Source organism: Xyrauchen texanus, chromosome 17 (genome assembly GCF_025860055.1).
Source record: "Xyrauchen texanus isolate HMW12.3.18 chromosome 17, RBS_HiC_50CHRs, whole genome shotgun sequence".
In the NCBI taxonomy this organism is placed as follows: Eukaryota; Metazoa; Chordata; class Actinopteri; order Cypriniformes; family Catostomidae; genus Xyrauchen; species Xyrauchen texanus.
In genome coordinates this window covers 30,983,458-31,000,261 of record NC_068292.1, presented here as the reverse complement: position 1 = coordinate 31,000,261, position 16,804 = coordinate 30,983,458, and the positions used below count along the sequence as shown (strand labels likewise).

The 16,804-nt window shown below is 38.0% G+C and overlaps 2 protein-coding genes across 2 annotated transcripts in view; one reads left to right on the top strand and one right to left on the bottom strand.

Moving 5' to 3' along the window:
• LOC127657959 (clathrin coat assembly protein AP180-like) overlaps positions 1-2,130 on the top strand; it is a 53,829-nt gene extending 51,699 nt beyond the window's left edge. Inside the window, exons 28-29 of the mRNA XM_052146996.1 lie at positions 291-385; positions 480-2,130. Of these exons, the coding sequence (XP_052002956.1) occupies positions 291-377 (87 nt within the window). The 3' untranslated portion in view covers positions 378-385; positions 480-2,130. The remainder of the gene's footprint in view (positions 1-290; positions 386-479) is intronic.
• A 200-nt stretch (positions 2,131-2,330) lies between these two features.
• LOC127657958 (inactive serine protease 35-like) lies at positions 2,331-13,364 on the bottom strand. The gene is made up of 2 exons (XM_052146995.1): positions 12,876-13,364; positions 2,331-4,741 (listed from the first exon to the last, which is right to left on the bottom strand). The coding sequence occupies exon 2, from the start codon at positions 4,726-4,728 to the stop codon at positions 3,463-3,465; it is 1,266 nt and encodes a 421-aa protein (XP_052002955.1). The 5' UTR covers positions 4,729-4,741; positions 12,876-13,364; the 3' UTR covers positions 2,331-3,462.
• Positions 13,365-16,804: the final 3,440 nt, after the last annotated feature.

Sequence of the window (16,804 nt, the reverse complement as noted above, 5' to 3'; positions counted from 1 at the left end):
TTTCATCCTTCCAAAAAACTTCCCAAAAGTTCTGATATATTGTTTTTTTTTAAACTTTGTAATTGTGGTGAAAAATAACTGTAGCGAAGATGAATAATTAATCAACTCAAGTAAAAGTACTATTTATTTATACTTAAAGTAGAACAATTTGAAAAATGTACTCAAGTACTGTAACGAGAGTAGTTCCACCTTTGCAAAAACAAAAACACACATAAAGACAGTTTTTAGGCACTATTCTTGATCCTATATATCTGCAATAATTTTAAATTGGTTTTAATATGACTTCTCAGTTGTCTCCTGGGCCAGCTGTTCAGAGCCCCAAAAAGCCTCCCTCCAAGGACCCCCTTGCAGATCTCAACATCAAGGACTTTTTATAATCTCCCAGGTATGATTATTTTTCAAATGGCTCTCTTAATTGAGACACTAATTTACTTCACTTTTTAGAGCACGATAATGTGACATTTCTGTTCTCTTTGCAGTATTCTTTTCTCAGAGATTGAGCTCTACTGAGAGAGGTCTGCTGTCTGTTTACACCCCCAGATGCCCGAGGAGCCCACTGCTAGATCCACTGACCCTGCCCCAAACATGAATCCAACCCACTCTTCCCAACCCAACCTTCCTGTGTCATGTTGTAGCAATGAACTGTGAATTTAATCATAAAAAATGAAAGAAAAACAAGCCAAGAAATTAAGATATGCTTATTTCGATGTCATAATTTGTTTAGCGAAACAGAACAAAACTACTTAAAAACAGATAAAAAAAGATTGTGTATGAATGTCAAAATTTTCCAGTGTTTAAATCTGAAATGAATGATGTTTTGGTCTCCTCAAAATCACTTCTGGTACCTCTGGGACTGCCCTCTTGGGGTCAAAGATGTGGCAATCTGCCCTGAACACGGTTGTTCCAGCGCTTTCTGTTGTATGTTAGTTTTGGAACAGTGTGCAATGTATATTATCCTCATTAATGAAGCAAAGATCTCCCCTCTTCTCTGATCTTTATGTGTGGACAACTTATTGATGTGAACCTGGTAATGAAATTATAAGAAGACATGATGTTGTTATCTATCATCAGCTGACATGTATGTTTACAAATATAAATAAATTAAATATATACATTGTGTATATATATATATTGAATAGATTAACAAATATGTTTTAAATTAATAACATATCCAAGCTCCTGTTTCCTAGATGAACCTCTGGATGATTACATGTCATTTCTGTATTTTGATTGATTTGGTCTGTCATATATTTTTTTACTTTACTTTAATTCTTCCTATGTATTTTCAGTTCTCTGTTTACATTCTCATACATCTCTGGATTTAATAACCTCCTTATTTTTTTTACTTTAAAACCAGATGAACACTTAACTTCAACACAACTAATCTCAGATGAAGTTTTTCAGTCATTTAATGATGTAACCAATATGTACAGTACAGCAACTTGTTAAACTGGTTATCTGGATGTTTCCGAAAACCTCCTCAAGATCTTACAGTTGTAGTCAGTGGAATGCTGTTGATGTTTGAGTGTCTTATTTACTTGTGCTTGTATGAATTCCAATTTGAAGCTGGTACATGTAGTGTTATTTTGTATAACTGTACAAGAACCATTCACAAGTTTGTTTTTCAGTCTTATCCTAAGAACCCCTACTACTCCTAGTTTGTTACATGTAACTGTAAAATAATGCTCTCTCTGTTGGTGAGTGGTGGTAGTGTAGTTTGTACAGCAGAATGGAGTGTGGAGGAGATTTCTTGTATGGATGGAGTGTTGTGTTTCATTCTGGATAATAAAGGGGCATTGGTGCACATGCTGGGTATTAGCAGTGATAGACTCTTAGATCTTTGTAATAGTTTTCAGAGGAGGTCACTGTTAAACAGTGTTACAAAAAGGTTTGATTGACAGCTCTGTAGAACCTCTACACTCTGTAACTCACTATCCAAGATAGATCTCTGTATTCTGTTGTCATTGAAATGACAAAGGCAGATCTTTGGATCACTCTTATTTCAATTCTCTTAAAATACATTTATTTTGATTTATGGCTTCATATTTGACACCCCTACATAGTGCATGCCAAGCCCTTTGAGATGCAATAAACACACTGATGGGATGAATTGCCAACCCGAGTTCTTTGTCTGTTTTCACCAGGATGTCTTTTAATTAAGAAACAAAAATTATGAATGGATAAAAACATTCTACAAATTAAGTGATTATCATTAGATTAGAACTAGATGTGTTAAATGATGTGAGTTAGCAGTTGTTTTGTTGATGGAAAAAGAAAACATTATTATTTATAGATTTTTTTTTCCTCAGACCAATACATATAAATCTCAGTTTATTTGGTCCTTTAAAACAAACATTTGAAAACTCAATGCAACATTATATTAAGAGTTTTTTTTATTTACATCTCCTATATAGCTACATTGCTTTGCTCTATATCACAATCACAAAAAACAAACAATATTTACCATTAACTATATCTAACTTTAAATAACTCTGTGTATTTTATTAAGAAGGACATTGTCTTACGTAACTATTACGTAATAGTTCTACAGTAGGCTGTTACTCTGATTGGTCCTCAGATATTTTATATTTAACATTAAATTAGCACCAAAGGTCAACAAGGGCAACATTTCTGACTCTGCCTGTATTACGAAACAAAAGGCAGAAACAACATAATTGCAATTTGAAGCCCATGAAGACAGTTTACACTTTAAGCTTTTATAGACAAACAAATAAATCATGTATTATAATGAGAACAGTAACAAAGTGTTTTCAAAGAACACCAGCACACTGATTAAAGAATAATCCGATATGTCCTTTAAAAAGAAAAACAAGATCCACAAATAAGGATCAAAGCTGCTTCTCTCAGAAAAAATAAGTATTTTTTTTTTCTGTGTCAGCTAATCAGATCTAGGTTTTACACATCTACATTTCAAGACATCCGTACAGACAAACAGACATAATAAATGCCTCCCATTGCAAAACAACACTGATTAAATTTAACAGTACATTGTCTACTTCGAAATTACATTACCCCGTTTAGGATATAATTACCTCTCATTTAAGACAATTTAATCTAGAAATACATTCACTCTTAATGATTCATATAAAAAGGTATCTAATAAAATAAATTAATGTATTAAAAGACCCATCATACTGTAATGAATGTTGTGATGTAGGCTATACTGTGAATGAATGCAGCAGTTTGTGAAGTACAATGGTACTATGGTACAGTGATGGTATCAGATGGTAATACTGTACCATGGTACTCTGACATATACCATAGTTTTGAAATTCATATATCTTGATGTTTGCATGGTACTCAAAGGTACTACCAAGAATACCATAGTAATACCAATGGAATGTTTTGGAACTTTTGTAAGTACAATGGGAGGCGTTGTAAAAGGGAAGTGTTGGTGTGTGAAAGGACAGAAGCAGTCAGATGGGTCAATGATGGAGTCTCTCAGGTATCCTGACACTGACTGGAGTCCCCATGAACCCAGTGGCATATTTGTGCATACTTCAGAGGTGTGATGCGCACCGCCACATTGTAATCCTGCTGCACCCCGTTCACATCCACCCACTGATGACCTGAGAAAACCCCAATGATTTTCCTCCTCCACTTCTTCTTGTTGGGCTCTTTGAGGCGAATGTAGACGCCAGAGCCACTGGAACCGGGCTTGGCATCACAATACTGGTACAGCAAGTCGTGGGACTCCTCAGACACGGAACAGAAGCGGTACACTAGATTGCCCGGCCGGTCATCGTCGAAGCCCGAGAAGTGGATACGTCCGGCTGGCAGCTTCTTGATTGAGGGAATGACACCTAGATCCATGTACTTGGTCTTCTGCGCCCTCTTAAGCTCCAGGATGGCATAGTCATAATCAGCCACTACGTTCTCAGAGACGCCTTTGAACCAGCCCTTCGGCACCTGCATTTGTTTAACTCGCGTCCAGCGGAATGAGGGTTGCTCAGAAACAGTGCTGCGGCTACTGCGGTTCCTCCTTCCTTTGCCTTCGCCCTTACGTTCGTGATTCTCTCTAATCCCTTTGTTTTCATCAATTTCTCCTTCCTTCTCCTTATTCTTTCTTTTTCCTTTCCCTTTTCTTCCTTTTCCTTTCTTGCCTTTCCTACTGCGAGATTTCTCTTTCAACACCCCCACGCTGAGTTTCTGTACCCCATCCAGGTAGTCTGTTCCATTGTGAATGCAATGTGCAGCCGTCAACACATGCTTGGGGGACACCAGCACTCCAGAACAGCCCGTAGAGATCTTCACAGAGGTGGAGAAAGGGTATTTCAAGGAATACAGCTTGTCAGCGATGGTAAAGCGCGTGTCTGTGCCATAGACCTCTCGTCTGTGTCGCATGTGGGACAAAGAGCTTCTCGTCCAGTCGTTGCTCACATTTAGTTCTTGTACTGAGACTGTAGTTAGTGTGCGTGTTCCATTATCGTACATTGTTTCATAGGACAGTAGCTTCTCCAAATCATCTAAGTTGGGCTCAGGGAGGCCCCGCTGGCACTCGATGCCACATATTCCTTGGAACTTGCTCTGAGATTTGGCTGAAAACTCTGAACTGTTCAGAAGCACCGTTTGCTTTTCTTGTACCAGTGGTAACTTCCTCTGCAGCCAGGTGTACTCATCATCACCTGTGGCATCATCCAATGCTGCAGCTACCAGCACAGTTAGTGCTGAGATGAACAGCAATAGACTAAAGGGTATGGGGCCCATTGCAGAGAGACCCCTAAGCCAGACAGAAAGAAAACAAAGGAACAGAATGACAGTGAGATATTGAAGAATGAGACATTCATTATCACTTCTATTACAGTGTAGCTCCATTATGACTTTTTCAGGCTGATGTCATGAAATATTTGTAATGGCAAATATTTTCCAATATCACCGTCCCCTATACTCTTATTAAGCAGTCTACGTATGGCACCAACTCCCTAAATGGGCACCCTTTTACTCTAGGGGGCACCAGAAACTTGATGCCCTTTGTTGCACTTATACGTTATTCAAGGACCCGATAGAAGATGCAGAACACAGACGATCACCTCGCAGTTTGCATAATGTAAGATTATCATCTCTCACCCCATCTCATCAGACAACTGCGGAACTATGTGTAGGGCATCAATTTGGCGAGCGCAGGTTCTGATTTTTGCGAATCAAAATTGCATTCTGTATTGCATGTTTCGCTGCAGTTTGCCAGTGAATTGTCCAGAGGGGAGTGACAAAGACAAGTGAAATGTTGTAAGCAGACAAGGTTTTTTAAAAGGAATTTTAGATGGAGGTTTTAATGAGGAAACATCCCTAACAGTAAATTTCCCTAACCTAAAACTTTAGACTTACCATAACTAATAGTGTCCTAAAAGAAAAATGAGATGTGAACAAAATAAACATCCTTATCCTTAACCAATGCCTAAACCTAACTGATAGTGTTTTTAAAAGTAAATTCAACATGAAAAGCATTATGTTTCTGAAGCAACAACGTTATATCGTGTCGCTTTTATGTCACTTTGGTTTTACTTTCACAAACGTTTCTAGCATGTTTGGTTGGATTAGGACGGTGGTTTCATTATGACTCAGTGCACTTAACATTGCGTGCTAACACATATAAAGGAGTTGTCAATCCACACAACATAGTTGAAAACTAGTGGAAATCATGCCCCATTCATCCTTCCAGGCCCTGTTGACTGACGTCTTCACTGGCTGGAAGAGCATACTAAGTGGCGGGCCAAGCTGGTTCAGCTCTTCACGTGATGGTGGTGCTCCAGGTCTTTCAAGCCAAGCTCGTCAAGCAAATGGATGAGCAAGGCTATGATCCAGAGACATTCAAAGAACTACATTGGCAAGTCAATGGGCAACCTGGTAGTTCTGGATCGTCACATCTTGCTGACCCTCACAGACATGCGTGACAAGGAAAAGACGCTCTGTTGGATTCTCCAGTGTCTCCAGCCAGCCAGTGGCTCTGTAGATAAGTTTGCCGGGAGCAACAATCACAGGCTATTAGACATTTTATGCCGATTAATGTTTCACAGTCGGCTCGCTCCCGCTCTGTTTCAAGTCAGCGCCCGGGCAAAAGCCTCATGCCCACTGCCTCAGCACCGCCGCCGAGCCACCGGTGAGGCCAAGCAAGGCGTGGCTCAAACAGAAGCCCACCTCGTGCCGGTGGAACAAAACTCGCTCCTGACGAGCACAGCCCTTTGAAAAGGAATGCAGAGCTCGCTGTTCCCTCCAAGTCTGCTCCGCAGAAGCAATTTTTGTTGTGCCTTTTATTTTATGTTATGTTGGTGTAGAGAACTAAAAAGTAAAAAAAATATTATTTTGTATGTATGTAACTGGTGGCTTTTAGAGCTTATCTGTGGTATCTTTTTGTAATTTTGATAGACTTAATCCTGTCTGGCACCCGAACAATTTAATTTAGATCAATTTATTTAATTATTAATTTATATTGTTTCTGTTTTTTCTGTTGTGTGTAACGGAGCTGCCACAATTACACACAACACTGTTTCCCCATCTCCCCATTGTTGGTTGCAGGGAAAGGAATATTGCTGTTCACAATCTTGTTCAAAATGTTGTTTCTCTTTCTCACATTTGTATGTCTGGAGTTTGGCCCCGGTCTTTCAAAAGCCACTGCCAAACCCAAATAAGACTATGTGCCTAAGGTTCTAACCACGGCCTTCAGAGCGCAGGTGGTTAACCTTCAAGCTTTCGTCCTTCCTCCATTTAATTCGGATGAGGAACAATCCTTGCATTTGTAATGCCGTGCGGATGCTACATGCATATGTTGAGTGCACCCGCCATTTCAGACTGTCTGATCAGCTCTTTGTGTGCTATGGAGGACACACAAAAGGAATGTCCATCTCCATGCAAAGACTTTTTCACTGGATCGCTGATGTGATTACCCTGGCCTATGAGTAGGGTAAGACTTGCCCAATTGTTGTTAAAGCACACTCAACTATAGGCATGGCCTCCTCGTGGGCATGGATGAACGGTGTGTCTTTACAAGACATATGTTTTGCAGCAGGATGGTCTTCTCAAAACATGTTTGCAAGGTTTTACAACCCAGACGTAACGTCTCTCTCTTCACAAGTCCTCTCTGTTCAGAGTGCTTGCCATTACGTTTGCCAAACTTATGCCCCTAACTTTAAGTACGGGCTCCCCATAATTTTACATAATCGCCTGCATTCAAGCAGTTGTAATTTACTATAAAGTCACAAGCACTTTCACGCTTCGTGAAGGGGTTAATTCATACTACATGACAATAGTTCATAAATTCATTCCGAGTTCTCCCCTCCTTGCCCAATATGAGGGTCACTCACTTGCAGCATACTCTTGTTGGTCGGCATCCCATGGGACTGCCGCATCATGTTTCCTTTCTGGAAAGTTATGTTGTGAAGTGCGGCGTGATGCGATGCTGTTCCCCATATGCGTTAACATGCAATGTCAAGTGTACTGAGTCGTAAGGGAGCGTCTCAGTTTCGTACATAATCTTGGGAACGAGACATTCTGGTCGCACTACAAGACTCAGATTTCTTCTGAGGTGCGAGCGATGTGCTCCTTGTCCCCCAATCAAAAAAAAAAAAAAAAAAAATGAGGAATGGTGTTTGTGCACCTGCTTTTATAGTGGACAGCTTCGCGCCTAAAAGGGCAGGGCTCAAACACCATAGCCAATATTGGAATATTGGCGTTATTGTAGAGAGGTTTCAACTAGGTCGTGTGGAAGGACAACTCCCCCGTATGTGTTAGCACGCAATGTCTTGTTCCCTTCGTCTCAGGGAACCAAGGTTACGTACGTAACCGAGACATTTTCAAAACAGCAGCAAAACATAGAAAGTGGCCATAAAAGTCAGTTTTTAAACAATTTTGTTATAATAAGTTCATTCTATGAGACTAGGTTGCAGTCAGCTGGACTCTTTATACTGAGGTACAGGACTTAATGCCAAAAGAAGCCCTTGATGTCTAAGCATGTGAAGGATATCAAGCATTTATTGATATCAACAATTACATTTTAATAGTTAAAATTCTTCTTAATATAAGCATTGGAATTTCTACTAATGGAAATGCTAATATCAGTAATTAGGTTTGCCCTAAAAACTTTCAGAAATGTTCTACTTGAAAAATTATTTTCAATTTTCTATATACATTATTACATTGTTACTAAAGTGCAAATGTCTATTGCTGATATCAGCAATTGAATTACGTGTAAAAATGGTAATTATTGATATCATTACTGAATTAGCATTATCAAGAATTAGCATTTTCACTAGTGGTTATTCCATTGCTGATATCAAGAATTCAAGCTAACCAGTGAAAATGTAATAATTCTGCATGTAATTATGTCAAAAAGGCTTTTTTCTGAAAAAAATCTCTTTTTGTGCTGCTCAGTGTTTCCTCGCTATCCTAAGCAGAAATGACAATAATCTGCATATTTCTTCAGCATAAACAAAACAAGTGGTTTAGAATGAATTGTCCCTTGATATACTACATTTTTAACTTTGCCTAAAAAAAAAAAACAGTACAGCCATTGCCATTCATTTTCGTTTAATTAAGATATTTTTTTTCTTTATACGTTTTGTTTAAACTAAATAACTCCTGATAGTTGTCCCATTATCATATTGCCTATTATACAAATGTAAATTACATGTAAGCATTTCATTAGCCTATATATAGCCATGACCAATAGGGGGAGACAAACAACAACTTTTAGGCACCTTTCAAGACCTGTTATCGTACTTGCATTCTCTATAGCTTACAATTCCCCATCTTACCATTCCGCAGATATTTAGACCTAATTGTAATTTCACCTCTGAAATCAACAATAGTATTTCAGAAGATTCCTAAACACAACTTTTGAATCTCTCCTTTTAAGATGAGCATTATTCCTAACACACATCATTTTCATTACATAAGAAATAACTAAAATATCTCTTCAATGCCAAACTTAATGCATTAGCTTAAGAGCCTAAACAGATGTGTGAGATAGCAGACAAATATGTTCACAATTAAAAACTAGACTCTTTAGAGAGATTTAGCTGTCTCTAAATAGCACTGACAGAAGAAATCTACATTTATAGGATAATGATTCTGTCTGTGGAGACTAGAGGCATGTTGGGCTAGAGGTGGGGAGTATAAGACTCTTGAGCTTTTTGAGTCAGTGGTTTGGAAATGTTCCCTACTCTCTGGCTGAATGTCAGTAATAAGTACATACTGGGATCTACTGATGTAGTATGCTATTGGTACTGTTTCTAACAAATCTGAGGACAAAATTATATGATAAACATATGTAGACACATGCACACACACAACAGTAGCTACACAAAACTATCCATTCAGTAGGCTACTTCGGCATTCGGTTGTGCCTCAGGTAAATTCTATCTATCTATCTATCTATCTATCTATCTATCTATCTATCTATCTATCTATCTATCTATCTATCTATCTATCTATCTATCTGTCTGTCTGTCTGTCTGTCTGTCTGTCTGTCTGTCTGTCTGTCTGTCTGTCTGTCTGTCTGTCTGTCTGTCTGTCTGTCTGTCTTCGTCATATGTCTGTCTTTCTTTCTTTCTAGACCATCAATTTGCTAAGTAATGAAAATATATTTGTTTGTCTGCAGCTATAAAATGCAGGTTACACATGGAATCACTCACCAAAAATAAAAATAAAACATGTACAAAGTTGATTTTGCATGGATGCAGCATAATTATACATAATAATAGATTATTACATAACTTTCTGCTAAAAATATCCATCTGGAGTGCTGGCCTTAGCTGGCTTAAGATGGTCTAGCTAGTCTCCCAGCCAGGCCAAGGTGGTCTTTAGCTGGTCTGTGAGGTCTCTCAACTTGACTGGCTTTCAAATGCCCAGCAACCCAGGAAACCAGGCAAGCTTGATCAGGCTGGGAGACCAGCTTAAACCATCCTAAGCTGGTTTAAGCTGTTTTTTAGTAGGGTTTGTAGATGCTTTTATACAAAGCGACTTAAAAACAAGGACAAACTCCTCTAATTATTCATTAGGAACCTACAATAGCAGTGGCACAAAGCAAAAGTAATCCAGAATAGAACACAAAGGACAAAAACTAAAGGAGAGGTACAGTTAAGTGTATTATGGCAAAAATTATTACCACACACACACACACTCACCAAAGGGGTCTGGCAAAGCTGTCAGCAAAATGCAAAATTTAGCATTTCAAAGTCACCCTGTGTCAGCACCATTTGCTAGACTTCTGAGCACTTCCGGAGAAAAAAATGATTACAGTAACATTTTCTCATCAGGGGCCGATTTGGAGGTGGGGAGGGTAGATCAGAATATATATTGCTACCACATCCTTGACTCTGTACAGTTTTCCCCCAGGAGCGCAAACCCCTCTCCTCCCCTTCACACTTCATTCTGACATGCCTCCACTGTGGATTATAAAGACTGGCCACCCCATCTGTGAGGATCATCTGCACAGACGAAACAGTGGGGCCTCCGTGGACAAAGTGTGAGGAATAATATGTGTGTGGATCTAGGCCAGAGGTTCTCAACCCTTTTTGATGAACGCCCCCCTACTTCATTCCCTTCCCTCACATAAATTGAAAGCGGTGACTTTGTTGTACCAAAAAAAAATTAAAAGAGAAAAAAAAACATAAAACACAAAACTCAATATTTGTGCTATTTGCTTCATTTGCTCAATGCAACTTTTGCATTTTGTTGAATTGATTAACAAGTTTTGTTTATCAATTCAACAGGCTTCCATGTTATGAATGTGAGACCAAACCTTACTTTTCTTGAATTCAAGCAGATGGAGGGCTTTATCTGGGGCCTATAAAATGAAAATGCTAAGACAAAAACTAATAATAAAAGTCATATTGTTAATATATTTGACATTTGCCTTTTTGAACAGTTAAATATATTCATACATTATTTATTTTTATAGTTTTAACAGAGGCATTTGTAACCAGACCATAGTAAACGCGAAGAAGCATAGACCTTCTTCACCACCATGGTGTAAGATGTAACATCAGGGGCAGACTGGCCATTAGGAGAACCGGGACTTTTCCCGGTGGGCCTGCCTTGAAACGGGGCCAAATGGGCCGCGATCAGGGCTGGGTTGGTAATCTGGCATACTGGGAACTTTGGGGCTGATCAGTTGGCACTTCATCTTTATCAGCACACATGGATGTTTTGTCTAAACTGTACACTTACAGTATATACACAGAATGGCAAAAGATCTGGCAGTTTATTAATTCTTTCCTTTATTTATTTTATTGAGTTTACTTGCATGCAGACATAAAGTGTAGTGTACTAAAGGTTTGGTTTGAATAATTTTTATTTGATTTTGTGTCTTTTCAATAATCTCTTGATTATTTTAGTGTTGTGCTGCACCCAGAGCCGCCTCGCTCACGGAGGATGTGTGAACCCGCCGTTAGAGCTTTGCTCTCGTGCTGCTCTGTCCATTGAACCATATCCATCTACAGAGCCACGCAGGTGCATTAGGCCGAGGTTGTGCCTCCGCCTCTGTATTTGACGCTGCTAAACAAGATACTTCAGATGCATCGCTAGACTTCAAAATCAGATGAACCGCAATACAAATGTGTACCAACCCATATAATTGAGAACCAACTGAACCAACAAGTCTAGATAAATGTTTTAATGCAAATTGGAACTTGATGATAGATTTGATTATGACTGATAAACGCCCCTCATTTTTAACCTAACGCCCCCCTCTCTATTAATTTGCTCTCAGCCCCCATGGCATCCTTTGAACGCCCCTGTTAAGAACCCCTGATGACAAATCAAATGTATTCCTAATGGAGAGGGATATGAGAAGTTCAGGACTTCCAGAGGTCTAAGCAAATTCAAAAATGTTGACATTTCCGATGACTCGTCATTATGGCTGTATCTGCCTTGCTCATGAAGATTGACAGCTTTTTTTTTCCTGCCGTAGAAGGATGGGCTCTAATATAAGTAAGAGAAAAATAAATTTGAAGCAGCAATTTTCTCCTGCATGTTATCATCACCTCCTTATCCCAATAGAAGGCCGAAGTCTCAATCTTGCACCTTTGCATTTCAACCAACATACTGTTCAACCAAACAGTGGCGCAGATGGTCCCATTTTAAAATACATTCATAAACATGCATTGGTTAATTAATGCAAAGTTGACTGGTTTTAGTTGCATGCCTTTCCCTCACTGTCAATCATCTTTTGACGAACATTTACACCAGTAATGTAGGCCTAACATTATCTTCAGAGTAATGATCTACCTTACAGAAATGTACTATAATAAACCATGGTTTTCAAATACTAAAATAGTAGTTACTACAGTATAAAACAGCAAATACAATAGTCCTATATAAACACTATAATAATTTTTTTTTTTTTGGTGCAAATTATGATTAACATGGTACATTTTTGCAAATGCTTGTTTGGGTTTTTTGCTACTTATTAGGTTTTAGATTATTCAGTTTTATATTTTTCAAATTATGAAAAAGTACGAATTCAATTAATTTCAACCAAACAATTTTTATTTGTTTATTTTTATTATTATTTAAAAAAAAACTTTTTTATGAGATCAGCAAACTTTGTATTTACTATTTTTTTCCTCTCAGACAACTTTTAATTACAGTTTATCCATCAGAGACTTGTAAGCTTTGCGACCCATTTTTTATTTTAAATACTTCAAAATGAGGTTACAGGAAAGATGCACTAAACGTTTTATAAATTAACCAGTTTACAATAGAAGATGGAAAAGGTTAATTTCATAACGCCACCAATAAGATACTTAATGAAGAGTATTCTCTTTTACGAACAGTTACAAATATACTCCACATATCAGCAGGAAGAAGGCCTACAGAACTCTATTCATAACATCAGTAAAAGATGAAAAGCTTCATACCTGCTATCATTCGATTGATGGAGATGTTAAATCCGCAAATAGATGTTATTTTAATAAAACCCGCGTTCAGGGAGATTAATTCATCTCAGAGGTCTTCTTCTTAGAAGCTGATAGTCCGTTTCTTCTCATATCTACTTCACCTTCAAGACAGGGAGAGCACAGAGACGAAGCCCTCGGTAGGAATTACACTTGACGTTTAAGTGAAAAGGGAGGAAAAAGTCCCAACAAGATTTTCACAAAGGATCTCGTATAGGGGAGGGACCATATCGCTCTCCAACGATGGAGTGGCGAAAGTGAACTTCAAACAGTACAGTTTAGCACTTCATCTCAATAAATCGTGGGGTTATGAATGATTATTTATTTAAGAATTCTAAGACCCGTTTATCCCCTGGATTGAAAGGGGCTTTCATTGGATCTGGGCGATGATTCGTTCCAGTGCGCGGACAATAGCGCTGCAGCGAGCGTTTTATTGTTGTAAGGTCCCGTTCCCACATCAGTGGCAGTGACTCTTGTCTCCCAGCACATGACGCTGTAAACGCACGAGTAGGGGGTTTTCGAATAAAATGTATGCAAATTTGTACATAAGGGTCAATGAAGTGATCTCTCTCTCTCTCTCTCTCTCTCTCTCTCTCTCTCTCTCTCTCTCTTTCTCTCTTTCTCGATCTTGTCCGGATCTATTTAGTTGTCAAAAAAATGTAAATACAAATTATGCATTTTTAATACAATATTTAAATTTTAATATACAATCTAATATTTGGACAATTTTATGAAAAGGCGCATTTTGTTCAGGTCAAATGGTGTAATCAAGAAAACTTCTTGATATTTAAAAAAATCATTCTATTTGTAAAATAATAATAATAATCCTAACAATCATAATTGTAATATTAATAATAATGTACTGCATGCGTAATAACAAATTTTAAGCAATTAAGTTCAATAATTAAATAATATATATTTGTCTCATTTCAGAAGTCACTTAAATTCTATAGGACATAATTTAAGTGACTTATGAAATGAGAAAGAGTCACAAGAAGTCACTTTTTCAAACCCAAATTAATTTGTTTCAGATATATTGTCCTTTTCTTGTATCATGTTGTTTTTGCTTTCTAATTTCCTGTCCAAAATAACTTCAAGCCTCTGTGCAGTCTTGTTGATTTTTCCCTGAGACTCAGGAAAAGATCAACATTTCTGCACCTTTCAGAGAACTGTGAGGTTCCCTTTCAAGTTTGAACAGAGCAAGGTGATCTCATTGCCTTAGACTGTGGCCTCCACCCTTGAACTTAGAGAATGTGCAACCACAATGATCCTCATGTGGGGGGTGGGGGGGGTCATAATGTAAGGCAGAATCAAACTCTTGTTTACAGCATGAGAAACACTTTGCTATATGTCTTGATCATGTCCGCTGACTGCTTATACGGCTCCAAGTTGTTACACAAAACTCATAATTCAATGGTGTGCAAACTGTGTCTAGTTTTGGAGGAAATGTTATTAATACAGTTGATGACATTTGTGCTGACATTATGAAGAGAGCAACTTGTGTTCTACTGATTTGCTCTGAAAGGAATGGCAGTGAGTGATATTTCTGGTCATGGTTGTGGGATACACTGGTTGCATAGAGGGGCCTTTGTCTGGGGTGATGCCCAAACAGGAAATCATCCCTTCATGATCCAGGGTGTACCACTGGGTTTTGTATAAGATGTTTTATAGCTCTTATCAAAAGTGAGTTTTAGAAGATTGGGTCAATAAATGTAGTTAATAGTGTTTTAGTTGCCTACCAGTGTGGTACTCCCATGGGAAAGAAAAATCACAAATGAGATCTCTTATACCTTGTTTTTTCCCTCCTAGACAACAATGAGATGAGATGGAAAACCAATATAGTCTTTTGCTGAAGTCTTCTGCTTTTTCAGATTTTCTTATGAGAAAAGGCCCTGTAATCTCACATGTGTTTTATAGTTTCAGAGTAGATCCCAGCATCAGAATGTCTGAAACTGTGCTTAGAGTTGCCAATATGCAGAGGTTTCAATGTGCACTCAAAAACATTTCTCATCAAATTCATACAAGACCATGTAATCTCAGCTATGCTATCCACATTCATTTTAAAAGCAGGCATTATGCAGCCTATTACAAACCAGCTAAGATCATCAGAGGCCTGCATTGCTTCTTTCTCTGCTGATGGTCTCCAATAAGCAAAACACCAGTTGAGTCTCCTCTCAAAAATCTCAACATTTTGGAATCTCATCATGATTGGATTCCAATTTACTTGACTGCCTGTGGTCAGATTTCATCCACAAATTTTGCCACACACTTGCTGTTAAAATTGCACTCATGATATCATTTATATGCTGAAGAAGACATCAAAGGCTCAAGGGAGTATGATTGGCATGTTGAAGGGTTGCTCAGGCACATCCTTAGAGAGTTGATGAAGGTAATGTAGATTAAAGAGGTAGGTTTATTCATGCTTGCCAGACTCATAAACCATCTCAGCAGGCTTTCATGACCCACCACTCCATCACTTAATAGAGCTTCCTCCCAGACAGAGAGAGCCATTTATAAGGAGTCTTTCACTTAACCAGCCTCCCCCTCCCTTTCTCCCTTTTGCACTAGTTTGAAGCTAACCTTGGGTCCATACTGCAAATATTTAGACATCCAAATTTGTCAAAGGTCAGGCTGCAGGGTCATTATGCAGCAAACACATACAAACAGTAAAGCAAACATGGCAAAGATATGCACATTTGTGTTGTGACAGCCAACATGCGATGTTGGGAAGTGTTTCAAATGGACAAACAATTGCATAACCCTAAACTTAATGGGCATTCTGTACATACATGTCATTTTACGTGTACTGTACATATTGGTGGTTCCGATGACTAATTTGTACAAGATTTACTATTGCTAAAACAAATCTCTTGAAAACTTCTCCCATTTTCTCACAACTTTAAACACAAAACCAAATCTTCAAACTACTTTCTCAAAACCTCTGACTCTTCTGGCAAAATCAAACAATCGTCTCAAAACCATTTCATCTGTGCTCAAAATCAAACAATGCTTTCCGATCATACACACAAGCAAGTCAACATATAAACACTACAGAGCATTCATTAGACACTACATCAGAAAATCGAGAACACAGCGTCCAGGGAATGCAGTTACAGATTTTTTTTTTATTGTATATAATATACACATTTTGCAATTACTATCAAAAACGTATAGTAATCACAATTTACAGTAATACAGTGAATATATATTGTATACTGTAAGTACTGCATGTAATACAGTATTGAATGTCTGTATTCAGCATTTGCATACTGTAAAAATATAGTAGTCCAACTGCAAAACCCCAGAGAACAAAGAACACTAAATGCAAAACACATTACACTATACTCACTCATAAATGTTGTGCAACTGCAAAATCAGTCAATGAGAGATTAATTCTGCCTCAGCATCACATTTTCACCTCATTAGAAACAAGTGCGAACAATTTTGAGTCATTGTGTGTAAATGAGTTGTGAATGTAGACAAATCGGTTTAGGCCACTGAGCATTTGGTTCAGAGAATGGGGTTTAGTGTTGTAGCAATTAAAAAAAACTGCTATGGTTTCACTGAGTGTGCCTCAAGTACACATTTTAGTGTCTAAGCGATTGTAAAAAATAAAAACTGCATTTCAAGGCAAGTTATACATATCATAACCCTAAAATGCAAATTCTATCATCATGTACTCACTCCCATGTTATTTCAAACTCTAATGACTATTTATTTTCCTCTGAACACTAAAAAGAAAAAAAATATTGGAAACATTTTAGACAGAGTGTACACTCTCATTCCCATTCACTTTCCTTGTAAGGTAAATTATGCAATGAAACTAAAAGGTAATTGAGACTCATTCGGGTGATTAAATCATGTCAGAATTAGCATTTTTGTCTAAACTATCC